This window comes from Oryx dammah, unplaced genomic scaffold (genome assembly GCF_014754425.2).
Source record: "Oryx dammah isolate SB20612 unplaced genomic scaffold, SCBI_Odam_1.1 HiC_scaffold_21, whole genome shotgun sequence".
Classification (NCBI taxonomy): domain Eukaryota; kingdom Metazoa; phylum Chordata; class Mammalia; order Artiodactyla; family Bovidae; genus Oryx; species Oryx dammah.
In genome coordinates, this window is record NW_024070205.1 from 47,858,489 (window position 1) to 47,876,159 (window position 17,671).

General features: G+C 37.6%; 1 protein-coding gene across 1 annotated transcript in view; it reads left to right on the forward strand.

Moving 5' to 3' along the window:
* CATSPERE (catsper channel auxiliary subunit epsilon) overlaps window positions 1-17,671 on the forward strand; it is a 146,338-nt gene that overhangs the window by 66,804 nt on the left and 61,863 nt on the right. Inside the window, exons 9-10 of the mRNA XM_040263604.1 lie at window positions 308-800; window positions 12,553-13,030. Of these exons, the coding sequence (XP_040119538.1) occupies window positions 308-800; window positions 12,553-13,030 (971 nt within the window). The remainder of the gene's footprint in view (window positions 1-307; window positions 801-12,552; window positions 13,031-17,671) is intronic.

Genomic DNA, 17,671 nt, shown 5'->3' on the forward strand with positions numbered 1-17,671 from the left:
GATAACTAGTGGGAAGCTTCTGTATAACACAGGGAGCTCAACCTGGTGCTCTGTGATGACCTAGAGGGGTGGAATGGGGGAGGGGGTGGAGGGAGGCTCAAGAAGGAAGGGATATATATATATATATATATAATTATGACTGATTTGCACTGATGTATGGCAGAGGCCACCACAACATTGTAAAGCAATTATTCTCCAATAAAAGAATAAGAAAATTTTTTAAAAAGAATGTCAGCACCATGCAAGATGGATGAGAAGAAGGAGGAGGTGCATTTTCCTTTTATATTTTCTATTTTTCTCTTCTTAGGAAATGGTATGTCTCGGTACCAATGACAGCAAACGACGTGCTAAAAGAGGTTAGAGGAAATCGAGCGGCTTTTCTAGACTGCTTTGTTGCAAATAGTCTTTTCCTGCTGACTTTTCCTTTGTTGACAATACCTGAGATTCCTGGGTTTTTACCAATATCTTCACCACGGGGTAGTCAGTTAATAGCAAATTGGGCTGCTTGTGTTCCTTCGTTTGTTGTGGTGGTAGCTGACATGGAGACCTTTCAGACAAATGATTCATTTCATACTTGGACCAGAATCAGAGTGCCTCCAAATATTCTGACTGAAGATGAAAGACACAATGTGTCTGATATGACCCTATCACAGGATGGAATATTTTTTTTAATAAATGGTATTCTCTACTTAAAAAATTATGATACATTTACAAGACTGGGAAGCAATGCAAATCTTCCCGATGGTGGAATTATTGGCATTACATCAAGAAAGTGGTGTTGGATCAACTATTTTTTAAAGGTTAGTAAAAGATTACATATATATGTATATTACACCTGCACATTTAGATGTATTTACCGAACTGTTTAATCTTCCCAGGTGGCCTAGAGGTAAAGAATTTGCCTGCCAATGCAGGAGATGCGGGTTCAATCCCTGGGTCGGGAAGATCCCCTGGAGAAGGAAATGGCAACCCACTCTAGTATTCTTGTCTGAGAAATCCCATGGACAGAGGAACCTGGTGGGCTACAGTCTGTGGGGTTGCAAGAGAGTTGGACGTGACTTAGCGACTAAACAACAGCAGCAGCTATTTTTGGTTGTAGGTTTTTTCCTTTTATCTCTTTATTTACATTATGCCACTCCTTCTGGCCTGTAGAGTTTATCCTGAAAAGTCAGATAATTCTCTTATGGTAGTTCCCCTATATATAACTGGTTGCTTTTCTCCTGTTGCTCTTAAGATTCTCTCTCTATCTTTAATTTTTTTTTTTTGGTCACTTTAATTATATTTTGTCTCTGTGTTCATCTTGTTTGGCAACCCTCTGTGCTTCCTGGACCTGGATATCTGTTTCTTTTCTCAGGTTAGTGAAGTTTTCAGCTCTTATTTCTTCAAATAAATTCTCTGCCCCTTTCTTTCTCTCTTCTCCTTTCTTTTATCTTCTCCCCAATAGTGCAAATGTTAGTATGATGTTGCATTGATATCGTCCCAAAGGGAGATGGTTTTCACTACTCTGTCTTCCTGACCACTGATTAATTTCTCTGTATCATCTAATCTTATTGTCAATATCTTCTAGGATGTTTTTCATTTTAGCTTTTATATTCCTTTGCTCTAGCTCTTTTTATATATTTTCTAACTCTGTTGAAATTCTTACTATATTCATTCATTCTCCCAAATTCATTGAGCATTTTGTGTTCATTATCTTGATCTCTTTATCAGATTTATTGCTTATCTCCACTTTGCTAAATTCTTTTTGGGATTTTGTCTTGTTTCTTCATTTGGAACATAATCATCTGCCTCATTTTCCCAGTTCTTTACTTCTGTGTTTTAGATAGGTCAGCTGTGTCTCCTGAACTTGTAAAAGTAGCTTTACATAGGAGGCAGTCTGTGAGGCCCAGCAGCACACCCCTTTGGTTATGAGAACTATACTCTTTAGTGGTACCCCTGACATGGATGGTGGGGCTGACTAATGGGCATGCTGATCAGTGAGGCTGGCACCTGGCCTAGCTGGCTGTGAGGCTGCCCTTTGGGTGGTGGCTGTGTGCCCACTGGAGAGCAGGTTAGGCTTTCTGCTCGGTTGGTTGTGTGGCCCAGCAGATATGGGGCTTCTGCAACCCCTTGGAGGACAGGGCTGGGTTTCTGTGTAGCTGTCTTCATGGATCAGGTGGCCTCTTGGCTGGTGTGAACCTGTTGCAGAGTGGGGCCAAGTCAAACAACTCTGAATACAAAGTTAAAACAAATTTATGCAAGCTACCAGAGCTTCCCTAAGATGACGTATGTAACAGCTACACCCCCATATCAATTAAAGAAATTGAATTTGTTATTTAAAAACCTTACCACAGAGAAAACTTCACGCCAAGAGTATTTCACCAGTGAATTCTATGATATATTTTTAAAATAAATGCCACAATTTCTAAAATCTTTCAGAAAACTGAACAAGGAGGATACTTCCTGATTTATTCAGCGAGGCCAGCATTATGTGATACCATAACCAAGAATAACACATGACAAGCATATAAAACTGAAGACCAATATCTCTTACTAACAAAGATTTAAAACCTATGAACAAAGTGTTAGTAAACCAGATCTAAAAATACATAAAAAGGAAAATACATCATGACCAAGTGGGTTTAACTTAGGAATAAAAGAGTGACTTGCAATAGAAAATCTATCAACATAATTCACCTTATTAGAAAATAATTTTAAAAGCCCATATGATCATCTCAATAGGTACATATAAAAGCATTTGACAAAATGTAGTATACACAATTGATTTTAAAAATTAGCAGATTAAGAATAAAAGAGAACTTCCTCAACCTAACACAGAACACTTATGAGAAACCTTAAGCTAACATTGTCCAGTGGTAAGAGACTGTTATTTACTCTGCTCAGATTTGATGTAAAAATGCTGATGTTGGTTAAACTTACCATTTGGAGTTCATTTTTTATTAACACCGTTTGCTCCTTTGTTCCTTTCTTCCATTTCTTGCTTAAAATAAGGAACAAGGTGAGAATGTTTGCCGACACCACATCTATTCAACATTGTATTGACAGTTCTAGCAGGTGCAATGAGTTAAGCAGTGAATAAAAGGAATCTGTATTGAAAAGGAGACTGTCTTTATTCAAACACCTTTAAATACAGAAAAGATTATGAAATCTATTTTTTTTTAAGTTACAGGGCTAATAAGTGTGTTTACCAGGTTGCAGTATGTTAAGATCAATATAAAAAAATCAACTGCCTATTTATATAGCAATTTAATTTTGTATATGAAAGATATAAATGTATAAATGAACAATCAGAAATAAAAGGAATCCAAATTGGAAAAGAAGAAGTAAAACTCTCACTGTTTGCAGATGACATGATCCTCTACATAGAAAACCCTAAAGACTCCACCAGAAAATTACTAGAGCTAATCAATGAATATAGTAAAGCTGCAGGATATAAAATCAACACACAGAAATCCCTTGCATTCCTATACACTAACAATGAGAAACTAGAAAAAGAAATTAAGGAAACAATTCCATTCACCATTGCAGCGAAAAGAATAAAATACTTAGGAATATATCTACCTAAAGAAACTAAAGACCTATATATAGAAAACTATAAAACACTGGTGAAAGAAATCAAAGAGGATACTAATAGATGGAGAAATATACCATGTTCATGGATCAGAAGAATCAATATAGTGAAAATGAGTATACTACCCAAAGCAATCTACAGTCTACAATCTACAATCAATCTACAGTCTACAGTCTACAATCTACAATCTACAATCAATCTACATTCTACAATCTACAATCAATGCAATCCCTATCAAGCTACCAGTGGTATTTTTCACAGAGCTAATGGAAAAAGCAAGAGAGTTCCAGAAAAACATCTATTTCTGCTTTATTGACTATACCAAATCCTTTGACTGTGTGGATCACAATAAACTGTGGAAAATTCTGAGAGAGATGGGAATACCAGACCACCTAACCTGCCTCTTGAGAAATCTGTATGCAGGTCAGGAAGCAACAGTTAGAACTGGACATGGAACAACAGACTGTTTCCAAATAGGAAAAGGAGTATGTCAAGGCTGTATATTGTCACCCTGCTTATTTAACTTATATGCAGAGTACATCATGAGAAACGCTGGACTGGAAGAAACACAAGCTGGAATCAAGATTGCCGGGAGAAATATCAATAATCTCAGATATGCAGATGACACCACCCTTATGGCAGAAAGTGAAGAGGAACTAAAAGGCCTCTTGATGAAAGTGAAAGAGGAGAGTGAAAAAGTTGGCTTAAAGCTCAACATTCAGAAAACGAAGATCATGGCATCTGGTCCCATCACTTCATGGGAAATAGATGGGGAAACAGTGGAAACAGTGTCAGACTTTATTTTGGGGGGCTCCAAAATCACTGCAGATGGTGACTGCAGCCATGAAATTAAAAGATGCTTACTCCTTGGAAGAAAAGTTATGACCAACCTAGATAGTATATTCAAAAGCAGAGACATTACTTTGCCGACTAAGGTCCGTCTAGTCAAGGCTATGGTTTTTCCAGTGGTCATGTATGGATGTGAGAGTTGGACTGTGAAGAAAGCTGAGCACCGAAGAATTGATGCTTTTGAACTGTGATGTTGGAGAAGACTCTTGAGAGTCCCTTGGACTGCAAGGAGATCCAACCAGTCCATTCTGAAGGAGATCAACCCTGGGATTTCTTTGGAAGGAATGATGCTAAAGCTGAAACTCCAGTACTTTGGCCACCTCATGCGAAGAGTTGACTCATTGGAAAAGACTCTGATGCTGGGAGGGATTGGGGGCAGGAGGAGAAGAGGACGACAGAGGATGAGATGGCTGGATGGCATCACGGACTCGATGGACGTGAGTCTGAGTGAACTCCGGGAGATGGTAATGGACAGGGAGGCCTGGCGTGCTGTGATTCATGGGGTCACAAAGAGTCGGACATGACTGAGTGACTGAACTGAACTGAGAGCAAATAATTTCACAATTTGTATGGAAATACAAGAAACCTCGAATAGCCAAAGCAATCTTGAGAAAGAAGAATGGAACTGGAGGAATCAACCTGCCTGACTTCAGGCTCTACTACAAAACCACAGTCATCAAAACAGTATGGTACCTGCACAAAGACAGAAATATAGATCAATGGAACAAAATAGAAAGCCCAGAGATAAATCCATGCACCTATGGACACCTTATCTTCGACAAAGGAGGCAAGAATATACAATGGATTAAAGACAATCTCTTTAACAAGTGGTGCTGGGAAAACTGGTCAACCACTTGTAAAAGAATGAAACTAGAACACTTTCTAACACCATACACAAAAATAAACTTAAAATGGATTAAAGATCTAAACTTAAGAGCAGAAACTATAAAACTCCTAGAGGAGAACACTCTCCGACATAAATCACAGCAGGATCCTCTATGATCCAGAATACTGGAAATAAAAGCAGAAATAAACAAATGGGACGTACTTAAAATTAAAAGCTTCTGCACAACAAACGAATCTATAAGCAAGGTGAAAAGACAGCCTTCAGAATGGGAGAAAATAATAGCAAATGAAACAACTGACAAACAACTAATCTCAAAAATATATGAGCAACTTATGCAGCTCAATTCCAGAAAAATAAATGACCCAATCAAAAAATGGGCCAAAGAACTAAATAGACATTTCTCCAAAGAAGACATATGGATGGCTAACAAACACACAAAAAGATGCTCAACATCACTCATTATCAGAGGAATGCAAATCAAGACCACAATGAGATACCATTTCACACCAGTCAGAATGGCTGCTGTCCAAAAGTCCTCAAGCAATAAATGTTGGAGAGGGTGTGGAGAAAAGGGAACCCTCTTACACTGTTGGTGGGAATGCAAACTAGTACAGCCACTATGGAGAACAGTGTGGCAATTCCTTAGAAAACTGGAAATTGAACTACCTTATCACCCAGCAATCCCACTGCTGGGCATACACACCGAGGAAACCAGAATTGAAAGAGACACGTGTATCCCAGTGTTCATCACAGCACTGTTTATAATAGCCAGGACATGGAAGCAACCTAGATGTCCATCAGCAGATGAATGGATAAGAAAACTGTGGTACATATACACAATGGAATATTATTCAGCCATTAAAAAGAATACATTTGAATCCATTCTAATGAAGTGGATGAAACTGGAGCCGATTATACAGACTGAAGTAAGCCAGAAAGAAAAATACCAATACAGTTTACTAACACATATATATGGAATTTAGAAAAATGGTAATGATAACCCTGTATATAAGACAGCAAAAAAGACACAGATGTATAGAACAGAATTTTGGACTCTGTGGGAGAAGGAGAGGGTAGGATGATTTGGGAGAATGGCATTGAAACATGTATACTATCATGTAAGAAACAAATCACCAGTCTAGGTTCGATACAGGATACAGGATTCTTGGGGCTGGTGCACTGGGATGTCCCAGAGAGATGATATGGGGAGAGAGGTGGGAGGGGGGTTCAGGATTGGGAACTCACGTACACCTGTGGCAGATTCATGTCAATGTATGGCAAAACCAATACAGTATTGTAAAGTAAAATAAAAATAATAAATAAAAAAAGAAATAAAAAAATTTTTTTAATACTGTTTAAATAGAATTTAAAATATTAAATACTCAGGAATAAACCTGATAAAAGACATGCAAATATATAAACTTTAAAACTACAAATATCATTAAATAAAGTAAAAGACGTAAAATGTATCATAGGTTGAAATGTATGAAAATGTATCTTGTTCATAGGTGGAAAAAATGCAATATTGTTACAATGAGAATTCTTGAGAAAAGCAGCACTTCAATTAAAATCCTATTGGCTTTCATAGAAATTAAGAAGCTGATTCTATCAGTATGGACCAAAAAAAATCTAGAAATAAATGCCACTAAAAATGTAGATCTTGTTTGGAATGCAGAATATTTTAAAAGTTTTGAATTCTTCCTAAGCTTATCTACATGAACAGTATGAAAAGGCAAAAAGGTAGGACACTGAAAGATGAACTCCCCAGTTCAGTAGATGCCTAATATGCTACTGGAGATCAGTGGAGAAATAACTCCAGAAAGAATGAAGAGGTGGAGCTAAAGCAAAAACAACACCCAGTTGTGGATATGACTGGTGATGGAAGTAAAGTTCAATGCTGTAAAGAGCAATATTGCAAAGGAACCTGGAATGTTAGGTCCATGAATCAAGGCAAACTGGAAGTGGTCAAACAGGAGATGGCAAGAATGAATGTTGACATTTTAGGGATCAGCGAACTAAAATGGACTGGAATGGGTGAATTTAACTCAGATGACCATTATATCTACTACTGTTGGCAAGAATACCTTAGAAGAAATGGAGTAGCCATCATAGTCAACAAAAGAGCCCAAATGCAGTACTTGAATGCAATCTCCAAAACGACAGAATGATCTCTGTTCGTTTCCAAGTCAAACCATTCGATATCACAGTAATCCAAGTCTATGTCCTGACCAGTAATGCTGAAGAAGCTGAAGTTGAATGGTTCTATGAAGACCTACAAGACCTTCTAGAACTAACACCAAAAAAAGATATCCTTTTCCTTACAAGGGACTGGAATGTAAAAGTACGGGTCAAGAAATACCTGGAGTAACAGGCACATTTGGCCTTGGAGTACAGAATGAAGTAGGGCCAAGGCTAATAGAGTTTTGCCAAAAGAATGCACTGGTCATAGCAAACAACCTCTTCCAACAACATAAGAGAAGACTCTACACATGGACATCACCAAATGGTCAATACTGAAATCAGATGGATTATATTCTTTGCAGCCAAAGATGGAGAAGCTCTATACAGTCAGCAAAAACAAGACTGGGAGCTGACTGTGGCTCAGATGATGAACTCCTTATTGCCAAATTCAGACTTAAATTGAAGAAAGTAAGGAAAACCACTAGACCATTCAGGTATGACCTAAATCAAATCCCTTATGATCATACAGTGGAAGTGACAAATAGATTCAAGGGACTAGATCTGATAGACAGAGTGCCTGAAGAACTATGGATGGAGGTTCATGACATTCTACAGGAGCCAGCAATCAAGACCATCCTCAAGAAAAAGAAATGCAAAAACGCAAAATGGCTGTCTGAGGAGGCCTTACAAACACCTGTGAAAAGAAGAGAAGTGAAAGGCAAAGGAGAAAAGGAAAGATATACCCATCTAAATTCAGAGTTCTAAAGAACAGCAAGGAGAGATAAGAAAGCCTGCCTCAGTGATAAATGCAAAGAAATGGAGGAAAACAACAGAATGGGAAAGACTAGACATCTCTTCAAGAAAATTAGAGACACAAAGGGAATATTTCATGCAAAGATGGGCACAATAAAGGACAGAAATGGTATGGACCTAACAGAAGCAGAAGATATTAAGAAGAGGTGGCAAGAATACACAGAAGAATTATACAAAAAAGATCTTCAGGACCCAGATAATCATGATGGTGTGATCATTCACCTAGAACCAGACATCCTAGAATGTGACATCAAGTGGGCCTTAGGAAGCATCACTACGAACAAAGCTAGTGGAGGTGTTGGAATTTCAGTTGAGCTATTTCAAATCCTAAAAGATGATGCTGTGAAAGTGCTGCACGTAATATGCCAACAAATTGGGGAAACTCAGCAGTGGCCATAGGACTGGAAAAGGTCAGTTTTCATTCCAATCCCAAAGAAAGGCAATGCCAAGGAATGCTCAAACTACCTCACAATTGCACTCATCTCACATGCTAGTAAAGTAATGCTCAAAATTCTCCAAGCCAGGCTTCAACAATATGTGAACTGTGAACTTTCCGATGTTCAAGCTGGTTTTAGAAAAGGCAGAGGAACCAGAGATCAAATTGCCAACATCTGTTGGATCATCAAAAAAGCAAGAGAGTTCCAGAAAGACATCTATTTCTGCTTTGTTGACTATGCAAAAGCCTTTACAAACTGTGGAAAATTCTTCAAGAGATGGGAATACCAGACCACCTGACCTGCCTCTTGAGAAATCTGTGTGCAGGTCAGGAAGCAACAGTTAGAACTGGACATGGAACAACAGACTACATCCAAATAGGGAAAGGAGTATGTCAAGGCTGTATATTGTCACCCTGCTTATTTAACTTATATGCAGAGTACATCATGTGAAATGCTGGAATGGAAGAAACACAAGCAGGAATCAAGATTGCCAGGAGAAATATCAATAACATCAGATATGCAGATGACACCACTCTTATGGCAGAAAGTGAAGAGGAACTAAAAAGCCTCTTGATGAAAGTGAAAGAGGAGAGCGAAAAAGTTGGCTTAAAGCTCAACATTCAGAAAACTAAGATCATGGCATCTGGTCCCATCACTTCATGGCAAATAGATGGGGAAACAATGGAAACAGTGAGAGACTTTATTTTCTTGGGCTTCAAAATCACTGCAGATGGTGACTGCAGCCATGAAATTAAAAGACGCTTACTCCTTGGAAGAAAAGCTATGACCAACCTAGACAGCATATTAAAAAGCAGAGACATTACTATGCCAGCAAAGGTCTATCTAATCAAGGCTATGGTTTTTCCAGTAGTTGTGTATGGATGTGAGAATTGGACTATAAAGAAAGCTGAGCTCCAAAGAATTGATGCTTTTGAACTATGGTGGTGGAGAAGACTCTTGAGAGTCCCTTGGACGGCAAGGAGATCCAACCAGTCCATCCTAAAGGAGATCAGTCCTGAATATTCATTGAAAGGACTGATACTGAAGCTGAAACTCCAATACTTTGGCCACCTGATGCGAAGAGCTGACTCATTGGAAAAGACCCTGATGCTGGGAAAGATTGAAGTCAGGAGGAGAAGGGGACGACAGAGGATGAGATGGTTGGATGGCATCGCTGACTCAATGGACATGAATTGGAGTAAACTCCAAGAGATGGTGAAGGACAGGGAAACCTGGCATGCTGCCGCCCAGGGGGTCGCAAAGAGTCAGACACGACTTAGCGACTGAACAGAACAGAACAGAACAGAAAGCTTCTTTATTTTTTGCCTTCATTTCCACCAAATACAGAATTATATAGTGATAGGTAGGTTTTGTTGTTTTTCAGTTGTTTTTAAAGCAATTTACAAAGACATTTGGTTATCTTATGGCTTTCATCATATTTGTTAAGAAGTGAGCCATTATTCCAGTCATTGTTCTCAAGTACATAATGTGTCTTTTTTACTTGTTTAAATCCTTCATTTTATCTTTGGTTTTCAGCATTTTTATTATGTGCTTATGTGTAATTTCCTTTGTATTTATCCTGTTTGAGGTTCAGTTGAGCTTCTTGGATTTCTGGGATTATGTCTTTCATTAATTTTTGGATGTTCTTAAACATTATTTCTTCAAACACTTCTTCTGCACCAGTCTCTTTTTCCTCTTCTAGGATTCCAGAAACATATATATGAGACTGTTTAATATGGGCAGATGTCCTGATTTTTTTTCTTTGTATTTCAGTTAGGATACATGCTATTAACCTGTCATCAAAGTCACTGCTCTTTTACTCTTGCTATTCTCAGTTAACTCTTAAATCCATCTAGTAATTTCTTTATTCCTGGTATCATATCTTCAATTTCTAGCATTTCCATTCTGTTTTGTTTTTTTCTTTTTGATTTATTTTTGGCTGCACTGGGTCTTAGTTGCTGCATGTGGGCTTTCTCTAGTTGTGGTTAGTAGGGGCTACTCTCTATTTGCAGAGCTCAGGCTTCTCATTGAAGTGGCTTCTGTTGATGCAGAGCACAGCTCTAGGTATGTGGGCTTCAGTAGTTGCAGCACGCAGGCTCAGTAGTTGTGGCACACAGGCTTAGTTGCTCTGCAGCATGTGGGATCTTCTCAAGCCAGGGACAGGATCTATGTGCCTTGCATTGGCAAGTGGATTCTTAACCACTGAACCACCAGGGAAGTCCCCTATTCTGGTTTTGTTTTTTTTAAATCAACTACATATCTTAGCTGTAATTCCCCATCTCTGCATTCTTGCTTGTCTTTCCACTAGATTTTCAGTGTTTCATCATAGCAGTTTTCTTTTTTGCTGTGCCTGGAGTCTCAGCAGTGACGAGATTCCAGAGATCTCTTCATACTTTGTAACTGAGTCACCAGCTTTCCAAATCCTAAGAGAGCTGTCTCTGCTGCCAACCTTTTTTTTTTTTTTTTTAATCACTGAGGCTTTCTCTTTCCTTTCTCATCAGCCCCAGGATTTTCTTGCCTTAGGAAATTTCTCTCTCTTCTGCTTCCCTGCCCCTAATCCTTGCATGGAGACTGTTTTTTACTCTCAGTGAAGACCATGTATATCTCAGAAGGAGAGCTTGTCTTAGCTCTCTTATCCACTTCCTGTATATGGTAACAGAGCATCCAGAATGCTGACAGATGTCTCTCAACTTTGTTGCCCTGGTGCCTGTCCCCTCCCTGTCCTTAGAAAGTTACTGCTTTATATTTGGGAGAGGCCATGAATGCATCAGAGGGATTGCTCCACTTTCCTGCCTTGCCCCAAGACCTTGGCTTACTATACCCAAGTGAAGATCTATAGGAAAGAGTTTTGGGTAGGTATAATCTCATTACATGGCTGGGGCTCACTGGAGTTCCCATCTATTATGTTTACGACCAATTCCCATTCCCCTCCCTCTGCCAAGAATAGTGAGAATAACTGAGTCTTTTCTATAAAGGGCTCATCATTTTGTTTCTAATCTATTTCCTTCTTGAGAATTGTTTCGCACTCATTTTCAGCAACAGAAGTTCTAGGTTTTAAATTGAATCTTCATTTGGTAAAATGTCTTTTTACCCCAAATGGTCTCTCTCTTTTTAATTATCAGTTCAATTTCTTTCTACATACTGTTTGAGTATAGACTAAATATTTGTACATTAAATAAATGTACAAATTTCTTTATTTTGGGAGACAAGATATGCACAAAAGACTCTGTTGATTGTCAAGGACATAGAACTTCCCTTTTAAGTAAAAATCTTTAAGAATTAGAACCAGTTGGGGGAGGGGAGACAGGGAAAAGGGGGTACTGGCTCCCTAAATGAAATTACACCCACTGAATCTCAGACATAGCAACTCTGGGTGGTTTTCCCCTCTTACAGTGTCCATCAAAGGGTAGTACTGATTTGTCTCAGGTTTTAAGTTCTCTCTTCTCTTTAGCAAAGGAAGTTGGAATTCCATAACGTTTGAAATATCCTTATTTCTTGACCTTAGTAAACATCAAAATCTAAGGGACACTCTTGGTCAGAGTAGATAAATACATAAGAAAAGAGAAGGCTAATGCTCTTTGAGGATTTAAAAGGGAATTTAAATTAATTATTTCTATTGATAGAAAAAGTATACAAAAGAATAAAATTATTGGAATAATTTATTTTTATACCTATGTGTGATAGATTTCAGTGTAACTTCTATGTCTGAAGTATTGTTCAGAAATACAGTACAAATTAAACCTTAGTAGGTAGTTACTGTGTTTTATTTTTAAATGTTGCAAAATAGAAGACAGGAATTGTTAGCACCCTCTCTAAAATCAAAGGTATTCTAATTGTTTTCTATTTTGGCACAGGATAAAGAAAGAAGAAGCAACGTGGCAATCTGGACAGAAAATGAAGTTTATCTTGGATATGCTCTTCTTAAATTTGTTAAAATAGTAACTACTGAAAAACTAAAAGGACTTCTAAAGATGTCACCAACTGCTACTCTGACTATACACAATGTTGAGTATACAGGACACCCTTTGGAACTTGCCTTGTTATTAAATTACTGCATTATATGTAACACCTCCAAAACAATTTACCTAGTGATATACAATGAAGATACAATACAATGGGTATTCCAAGACTTTGCATTAGATGTCACTATAGACACTTTTTTAATTCCATATTTCTTATATTCAGCAATGCCAGAATTATTACTATGGGACAAACATAGGATCTACTATTATTATCATAATTTCAGAGATACTGGAGTTATACAAACAACTACAGAATTTGGAAATCTATCAAGATTATCACAAAACAGCATTATTCATAATGTTCTTATGGGTAAGTTATCTTCAATCTGCAAAAATTATTCTAGATTTCATAGATATCTTCCTTATGAAGATGTACAATTTTAATGCATTAATATATGGTGTTTTTGGTAAAGATGTTTAGATGTTTTACCATCTAAAAATGATTATCTTTAAAATTATCTTAATGCTAACTAGGATCTCATAAGGGACTTCCCTCGTGGCTCAGACGGTAAAGAATCTGCCTGCAATGCAGGCTGCCCACTTTGATATTCTTGCCTGGAGAATTCCACATACAGAAGAGTCTCGTGGGCTACAGTCCATGGGGTCTAAAAGAGTCGGACATGACTGAGAGACTAACACTTTCACTTTTTTTTCAGGATCTCATAAAGCAAAATGGCAAACTCAAGTTCTTTTTTCAGAGGTTCATTCTGATCAATCAGCAGATACACACGCAACTTATATATGTGTTTTCAGTGTAGGAGGTGATGTGTGGTTGAATTCACTTCCTAGGACTTAGGGCTCCCATAACAAAAGTACCACAAACTGGTACAAACTTAAAGCCTCAGAAATTTATTTTCTCAGTTCGAGAGGCTAGAATTCCACATTTCAAGTGTTGGCAGGGCCATACTCCCTCTGAAATCTGAAGGAATATTTCTTAGCTTCTGTGACTTGCTGGCAAACCTTGCCATTCCTTCCTTGCAGCTGCAACATTCCAGTCACTGCCTGTGGCATCACATAGCATTCTTCCTGTCTCCATACACTATCTTGTTATAAGGACACTAGGGCCAACCGTAGCCCAGAATGATCTCATCTTAACTAATTACATCTGTAATGACTCTGTTTCCAAATATAGTCATGTTCTGAAGCAGCATTTGGAGTTAGAAGTTCAACATAACTTTTTTGAGGGAACACAATTCAATGAAACTGAATTCTATAACAGGTGTTGTAGAGTTAAACCCATCTGTTTTCAAGTCTATAAAAATGTCATTTAACGTTTCCAAACCTCAGTTTTCTAATCTAAAATATATTAATAGGACTGTCACATTGACTAGATAAGGGGTTGTACATAAAATGCTTAGAATAATACTTAGCAAGTGGTAAGCCTTTAACTAATAGTAGTTATTCTTGGGCTTTCCTGGTGGTTCAGGGGTAAAGAATCCACCGGCCAATGCAGGAGACATGGGTTCTATCCCTAATCAAGAAGGATCCCACATGCCTCGGAGCAGCTAAGCCTGTATGCACAACTATTGCACCTGTTCTCTAGAGCCTGGGAGCCGTAATTACTGAAACCTGCATGCCTTAGAACCCGTGCTCCACAACAAGAGGATCCACATCATGAGAAACCCACACACCACAACTAGAGTAGCTCCTGCTCTTCACAACTAAAGAAAAGTCAGCACAGCAACGAGGACCCAGCACAGCCAAAAATAAATTAATTAAATTAAAAAGCATATTATTTATTCTTCATGTTATTATTCCTAAGGTAGTGCACTGAACATTATATGAAATGCAAAGAAATAGAAAGTTTGATCCTCAAGGAATCTAGTTAGGAGTTAAATTAGCTGGGACATTTTAAAGTAAATATCACTGTTATTTATAATTGATCTTTCTTGACCCCATATCACCCTTCAACTCACAGCCATTCAATTTTGCTACTCCCGTTTGCAGCAAAACTCCAGGAAGAATTGCCTGCTTTCACTTTTTCCTCTTTCCTCTCATTGTCTCTTGAATCCACTCTAATCAAATTTTCTCAAAAACTGCCCTTGTCAGGGGTTTCGATGACTCCCATTTTGTTAATCCAATGGCCAATTTCCAGTCATCTTTTGTGATCTGGCAGCAGCATTTGAAACAATTCAACATGGCCTTTTTCCTGAAACACCTTTTCCCAAAGACTTTTGAGGGTATTTTTTATTTTCCGCCTACTTCACCAACCTCAGCCTCTTTTCCATTCTCATCTTCTTAATTCCTAAATGGAGAAGTACCTCTGAACTCTGTTTACACTGATTCTTTGCCCTCCAGCCATGATCCCTAGCCTGAACTCCAAACTGCTATTTCTTACTACCTCTTGATACTTTCACTCAGATGACTAGTGGGCATCTCAGACTAACATATCCAAAACTGAATCCTTGAGTCCCTCACCCACACTGCAGCCTGCTTCTTCCCTTGTTGTCCCCTATCAAGTAAACAGCTTTTCTTTTCTTCCAACCACAAACCTTGACCTCATCCTTGAATTCTCCCCTTTTACATCTCATAGCAAGCCATTATCAAATCCTGTTGGCTATGTGTAAAAAGTATATCTAAAACCTAACCTTTTTGCACCATTCCCACTCCAGTCCAAGACCCTATCCTCTCTAGCCCATAAGTATAAGAGTTTTTTTAAGTGGTCTCTCATCTTTTATCCATGTGTGCCCATCATCAACCAGGTTAGGGTACACCTAGCAGCCAGAGTGAGCCTTTGAAAATATATGCAAAATCATATTCCTCTGCTTAAAACCCTCACTTGGCTTCTTATATCACTCAGAATACAATGTAAAACCTTTAGCATAACCTGAAACACAGTATGAGATCTGTGTATGCAAGACTCTGATGTGGTCTCCTATCACTTGACTCTTTGTTCACTGTTACCTAACCAGACTGGCCTCTTTGCTATTCCTTGGATATCTACTGCCAAGAATATTCTTCACTTTGATATTGACATAACTCTTCTACTTAATTCAGGCTTAAGTCCAAGTATTTTTTATGTGTGACTTCTCTGATAATGTCATAATATGAAAGGACTTTCCAATTATTAGAAATATTGTCATATATTTTCTGTTAATAATTTAACTTTGGGAGTTCCCTGGTGATCCAGTGGTTAAGAATCTGCCTGGCAATGCAGGGACATGGGTTCGATCCCTGGTTCGGAAACTGGGATCACACATGCTGTGGAGATCCCCCGTGCACCACAACTAGAGAGTCCATGCGCTGCAAATGGAGATCCGTGCACCACAACAGAAGATCCTCTGTGAGTCAATGAAAATCCCATGTGCAACTAAGACCCGAGGCACTCAAATAAATCCTAAAATAAAATTCTTAAATATTAAAAAAAATAGTTTAACATTATAATTCTTATGTTTCAATCTTTAATTCATCTATAGTATTTGGTATAAGTTAGAAACCTAATTTTATTTATTTTTCCTCTGAAACCTGGTATTGCCTTCAGATCAGTCTTCTCTTAAGCAAAGCTTGCCCCATAGATCTGAAATGCCAATTTTAGCATGTATTTATTCCTCATGTTAAGCGAGTTCAGTTTTAGGCTATTCCCTCCCACTCATCTGTCTTCACAAGATCTACATTGTTTTGATCACTGCAGCTTTAATCACCTAACACACTAAGTGTGCGTGTTTAGTCACCAAGTGTGTGTGTCCAACTCTTTGTGACGCTATGAACTGAAGCCCACCAGGCTCCTCTGTTTATGAGATTTCTCAAGCAAGAATACTGGAGTGGGTTGCCATTTCCTTCTCCAGGGGATCTTCCCAACCCAGGGGTTGAATTCACATCCTTTGCATTGGCAGATGGATTCTTTACCACTTAGTCACCAGGAATGCCCCTAACACACTATATAATTTACTTATTTTATGTTTATTGGTTGCCTTCCCTAAAGGAATGTAAGCTACAAAGGAAAAAAATCTTTTATTTTTTTACTTATGTGTCCTCCCAACTCTCTAGAGTGGTGTGTAGCTATAGTTGAGCATTCAATAAATATGTAATGAATAGATGATTGCATATTTGCCATATATTCCCAATCAGGAATGTTATATGTCTTCATTATTTTTATTTTCTTTAATTGGTCTATTAAATTCTTTCATCTCTTCTTCAGTCAATTTTAGATGTTTGTATTTATTGGCAAAGACTTCACATTTTAATGTTCAAGTTTGTTACATATCTGTATTTGTATTCTCTTGTTCATTTACAATATTGTTTATGTCCCTACTTGCTGGTTTGCAAGATATTTATTATTTTTAGAGGTTTTTTGGGTTTTGTTTTCCTTTCCTTTGAAAAAAACTGTTTTATTTATCAACTCTACATCCTTTTTTATTTAATTCCTTAATTTCTGCTTTTATCATTAATGATTCTTTTATATAGAGTGTTATATAAAAATTATGCAAACTTTTATATACAGTCTTCTTATTCTCATTATTTTAAAAAATAATTTCTAATTTTCATCTTAACTTCATGTTTAATCCAAAATTCACTTAATAGTGTTTTAATGAGCAGTGTGATAGGAAAATAAGAGTATGTTGACACTTACTATAATATTCTGATCCTAAAAAACAGCATTTCTGATTTGAGTTTGATTAGAATATAATTTATGGCAATTTGTGAAAATGTTATTTAATTATTTAGATTCCAAACATAAGGTGCAAAAGGACAAAACACTCTGAATCTCCCTAACTCTTTTATTCACCTTTCTCCGTTCAACTAGTCCTTTCTAAGTATTGTTTTTGAAAATTAAAGAAAGTATAATCCTGGGAGCTGTACACAGAGTGTCGTATCTGAAAAGAAAGCTACGAAACCAACTAGTCCATCTGTTAATTTTATAGATATGGTTATAGGATCAAAGAGGTTAAGAAATGTACTCTTTATGAACGTCTATAACTTAGTTATAATACTCTATTAAGGGGAGAAAGTT